The sequence below is a fragment of the Protomyctophum parallelum genome (genome assembly GCF_964188405.1).
Source record: "Protomyctophum parallelum genome assembly, chromosome: 8".
Classification (NCBI taxonomy): domain Eukaryota; kingdom Metazoa; phylum Chordata; class Actinopteri; order Myctophiformes; family Myctophidae; genus Protomyctophum; species Protomyctophum parallelum.
In genome coordinates this window covers 11477997-11483257 of record NC_139703.1, presented here as the reverse complement: position 1 = coordinate 11483257, position 5261 = coordinate 11477997, and the positions used below count along the sequence as shown (strand labels likewise).

The following is a 5261-nucleotide window of genomic DNA, read 5'->3' as shown; positions in this document are numbered from 1 at the left end:
GAACATGAATGGGGAACTATTTCCTAAAGTGACAAGACCCCACTGATGAAGAGATGAAGAGGGGGGTTACATGCTCCTAATGACTAGAAGATGTTAGTGTACTCTGTTGAGGAACAGAGAGAGAACAAAGGAAGGCGAGAGAGAGGAGGTTGCATTTACTTGGTGTGTCTTCTATTTAAACCACTTACATGTTTTGTTTTTTGTTTGTTTTTGCTTTGAACACAAGGTGTTGGCTGCCCCAGTTTCGATCGGGTGCGATTATCAGGCAAGATTATCCTCTGGTGTGAGCGAGTGGTTATAAAATCCAACCTTTACCCACCCGATTTGGAGGACAGATGTGAAGTGAATTCTCATTCACTTCACATCTGTCCTGATGACCTTCGGCACCAGCCGAGCCTGTGGCGAGACCACTGTGTGTCCCCAATGTCGCTTATCTCCATATTCAAACCTTTTGTGTTTCTTCTTCAATTAATGCCCCAGCATCACAAAAGTAGCAAATCCACAAGCTCTAAACACAGCACGAAGCGACATGTTTTGAGCTGTCGATCTGCTACTTTTGATGCTTTAGAATTTGAATCCTGAAAAGTAAAATTTTTGGAGATATGAGACAGAGACGTTATGTGTCTTCCCAGACCCAGACATAATATTATTACAAGCACTGCAGGTTTAACCAATTTGTTTATATCTGCTGCTCTCTCTGCTACTCTGCTGCAGCATACCACAATGTGAGAAGATGAAATAATGTGAGGTGCTGCGTTCGGGCAAGAATCCTGTAGCGTGTTATTTAAAAATGTGTGTGTGTGTGTGTGTGTGTGTGTGTGTGTGTGTGTGTGTGTGTGTGTGTTTGAGAGAGCGATTATGATGCGCTGACAATGCAAATATACTGGATGTGACTGGACATCCAGACTGACAGATATTTCCACCTATCTCTCTTTCTCTCTCTCCAGGAGAAGTATGCGTCTATCATATCGTTTCCTGGAGGCTGTAGAGCAGAGGTCATGGCTATAAACCACCCTAAACTTCCTGGGTATGTGATGTCACTTCTTTGTTTTGCGTTACAGCACAACTGTTCATTCATTGGCCAGTGTTGTGTCTCTCTCTAGCTGTGTGCTGTTCATTCATTGGCCAGTGTTGTCTCCTATAGCTATGTGCTGTTCATCCATTGGTCAGTGGGCGTGTCCATAGAGGGTCAGGTGACTACTAACATTGAGCTGCTGACCAAGATCCCAGAGACAGGTAATGTTTGTACTGGTCCTTCAGCAGGTGTTCTGATTCACCATTAAAATAATGTGGACCAATGACAGTGATCACACAATATGATGAAGTCAATATGACGTCAAAATGAAATACAGCAGTGGTTCCTAAAGATTTTATTTCAAAATTGGTCTATAAAGCTTTGGTCACTGGTTCAGGGCCAAACTACGTCTTGTTGCGATATCATGAACCATCCACCGGTCTGCTTTCAGTCCCTAAAGGGAGGCGTACTATCATCCGACAGAGCATTGCTCCGAAGGAGCAATGCGCTGCGGGTCGGGAGAGGGTTGCGGTTAGGTTTAGGTGTCTGCCCCGGGGGAGGTTAGGGTTAGGGTGAGGGAGGAGGTAGGTTGTCGTTCGGACCAATGCTCCGTCGGATGAAAGGCATGCACTCGTCCCTAAAACCAAAACTAAACGCATGGAAGCAGCATTTAGTTGTCTATCTATGCGCCAGCACCACATATCTGGAACAAACTCCCAGAATACTGCAGGTCTGCCGCCCGCCACTCTTATTTCTTAACAACTAAAGACCTGTCTGTTTGTCTGTGCCTTTGATTGAGGTAATTTGATTTATTTTTCATTCTCTTCTGCATGGTAACTATCTTATTTAATTTGTGTGTGTAATTGTGTTTCTTTGCTGCTTGTTGTTCTGTGTAAAGCACATTATATTGCCTTGTTGACTTGGTGCTGGCCTGGGCCATGGCTCAGTGGTCCAGGCACCTTGGCTGGTAACCCAGTTTACTGCATGTCTTTCCCCCCCATCTCTCTCCGTTTCCTGTCAGCCTACAGGCTGTCCCTCCATAAAATAAAGGCGAAAGATTAAAAAAATAAAAAATATACAAATACAATCACCTTGCCTTGTTGAATCATACTGTATGAGACTTACTGAAATGTGTGTGTGTGTGTGTTTTTGATTGATTGAAATATTTATTAACAGTTTGTAGAATTTACAGTACATTTTAAGCACAAACTCAATACAAAGACTGTCAACTGTGAGTGGACGACCCAATTAAGCATTACACTTGTTTACAACAGGGTCCACATTGTTCAATTCATCAAATGTGTGTGTGTGTGTGTGTGTGTGTGTGTGTGTGTGTGTGTGTGTGTGTGTGTGTGTGTGTGTGTGTGTGTGTGTGTGTGTGTGTGTGTGTGTGTGTGTGTCCTCAGCGGTCCAGATGTCTTCCAGTTTAGTGGAAGAAGCTCCACAGTCCTTCAGGTCTCTCCTGGTATTCCTCAGACCCAAAGACGCCATCGACGCTCTGATCAAATCTGTCAGCGTTTAGAGAGACTCACACACATGCCATGCACACACACACACCCACACACTCTTCTTTAAGACCACTTAAAACCATCTACATCTACTCAAACTGCCAGTTAATGTAATCTTTTTATCTCACTGAGAGAAGCTGCAATTCTCTCTCTCACACACACACACACACACCCATTCTGCAAACTGACCATTGAATGATTGAAATAAGTATCAGTAGGCAGAATACGTGTCCACAGAACAATACAACACAATAATTTCACAACACTGATCATAATACACTTAATACACACACACACACACACACACACACACAAACATGTCGAACCTTAGGATTCCTATTCTGGGGGAAACATTTGCAGAAAACATCTACAAACTCACAACGCACCACGTTGTTACGAGTGAATTTGTAGTTTGGCTTTGCTGTAGAGGGGGAGAACAAATACTGTATATACCTGGTGTGACAGGGCCTGACATCAATGCATATACAACTCTCGTAACAGGCTTTTCTTTGTCTCTCACTAATATCACACTACGTGTAATCCGCTGAGAGCTTTTTTTTGGCGTCTTTCCAGCTCTCTAATAACAGGAAATAGATTTTCAGCTCAGGATACCAACTTTATCCAATCAGGAGGATTGGAGGATACAGGAGAAATAATGTGTACTCTCCTGAAATTGGCAACCCAACCCACCTACAGTATACATTTATTGTTTATTAAAAAGCTGGAGAGGAGACCCGTTATGAACAAACTATACTACCACTTTCAGATTACCTTGTAACAAAACATCTTTTGTTTTAACCAAAACATATCATTTACCCTACCTTTAAGTAAAACTGTGGCCTTTTCACAATGGTAGAATTTCTCTTGAGTCAAACACTTTTCCATATCTCTGTCAAATAAAACAGCAAAAGGCAGAAGAGTTGTTTTATAAATCATTTTTATTGAATATAAACAGCTCTGTTGTAATGACTCTGCTCTCTTCCTGCAGTCGCCAGAGCACCCAGCGGAGGGGCGCTCTGACTTTGCTACCAACAACTTAAAGATATAGAAAAATAAATCATTTAAATACAAAATGCCAGACATCAACGTCCCATTTGTATTCTGAAATAAAGTACTTTTCTCATCAGTATCACAGTCTTTTATTTCCCTCGGCTATATACAGACGTACACCAGCAGTTAATATAAGCTTCTTATTAATGCCAGTGCTTGTGATTCTCTCCTGTCTAAGCCTCATTTACACTTTGGTTGCGCATCGGTGCTGCACGTCGAAAATATAGGCGATGAACAAGTTCACAACACGTCGCCATGCGACTCGTGAGCTTGCACATCGCTACTTGTATAAATGAAGGCTTATTCCTTCCTACGCACTCGGGTAGGATTCTAGAGGAGTGAAGACAGATTTAGACAACGATGACCTGGACGTTTCAGGAGTTAAAAGTACTTAAATGTAGCACACTAAAGATAAGTACTTTACTTAAAACAACCAATGTTCCCAGTAGGGATTAAATAAAAGTTTTGTCTCATCTGAATTCTTAACAGCAGAATTAATTTCAAGGTTCTTTTTGGCTCTTCATAGCCCTATGACTGCATGCACACACGCGCGCACACACACACACACGATTGTGTTTAACTCTTTGTATCCCAGAGGTGATTTAGTTTGTTTAGATCTGGCTTGGTCTGTATCTGGTTAAATCATTTGACTGGTCTGTTTGGACCCAGTTTCCCGTTTTAAACTTTAGATTTCTTTAGATGTTGTAATCCATTTGGATCAGGTTTAGTCTGTTTAGATGCCGTTTAATCCATTTAGATCAGGTTTAGTCTGTTTAGATATGCTTCAGTGTTTGTTTAGACTGGCAGAAGCTCTGAGCTAGGAAAGAGAGGACTAGGACTAACAGCGGTCATAACTGACCCGGATGCTGCATGTGCTCTTGTCTCACTGTCCTTGTGTGAATTGAATCATAATGCAGTCAACAGACATTCATTACGTCACTCAATAATTATGTTTAAAATGTTCAACAGACAACCCTACTTTGCTGTACAACAAGTTTTAACTCGGACAACAATAACCAAATCAACTTCCATTCTGTTTCTCGGACACCAAATAAAAAACCTTGGTAGTCAACTCTTAAGATTAGCCGTCCATCAATTATTTTTGGGAGAAATCGTGGCTTCTCCACAACCCCTTGCATCGTCGATTGTTAACATTGGTCATACACTAAACGTCTTAGTTATTGCATGCTACTGTAGTACTGTAGCTACAATGTAACTACAAGTTACATACAAGACGGTTACAGCCTCATGTGATCGTGATAAACTAGACTATGGTCCATTACATCATAATCATTTCCTGTTCGGTCCCTCTGTGTGCCCGTCTCCACCCTCAAATCAACGTTTTTTCAGCTCCAATCGTGAACTGGAGTCATTATTTGGTTGTAAAGTTTTGCTTTGGTTTAAAGTTCAGTCTGACGTTCAGTTTAGTAAACAAGCCAGTAGGAACTTTGCAGCAGCATTGAACCTGATCACAGGCAGAACATTCAGACTGCTGCTGGTTTGCGTTCTGATCAGGGACTCAGTCCACCTGGTTATCAAGACTCATAGCTTCAGAAATGCTTTGTACGTTGTGACAGACAGGCAAGACCAATGCATCCCCACACCCAGGTCCTACAGTGGCAACATCCAACCAATCAGCAGACGTTTGGCGCGACAGGCTTTGTAGTTGCACCACATTTTTTGCTATT

At 42.0% G+C, this 5261-nt stretch overlaps 1 protein-coding gene across 1 annotated transcript in view; it reads left to right on the top strand.

The window, feature by feature from the left end:
- Positions 1-2608, top strand: part of cenpp (centromere protein P) — a 114587-nt gene extending 111979 nt beyond the window's left edge. Inside the window, exons 5-7 of the mRNA XM_083771474.1 lie at positions 948-1027; positions 1145-1236; positions 2422-2608. Coding sequence (XP_083627600.1) covers positions 948-1027; positions 1145-1236; positions 2422-2537 — 288 coding nt within the window. The 3' untranslated portion in view covers positions 2538-2608. The remainder of the gene's footprint in view (positions 1-947; positions 1028-1144; positions 1237-2421) is intronic.
- Positions 2609-5261: the final 2653 nt, after the last annotated feature.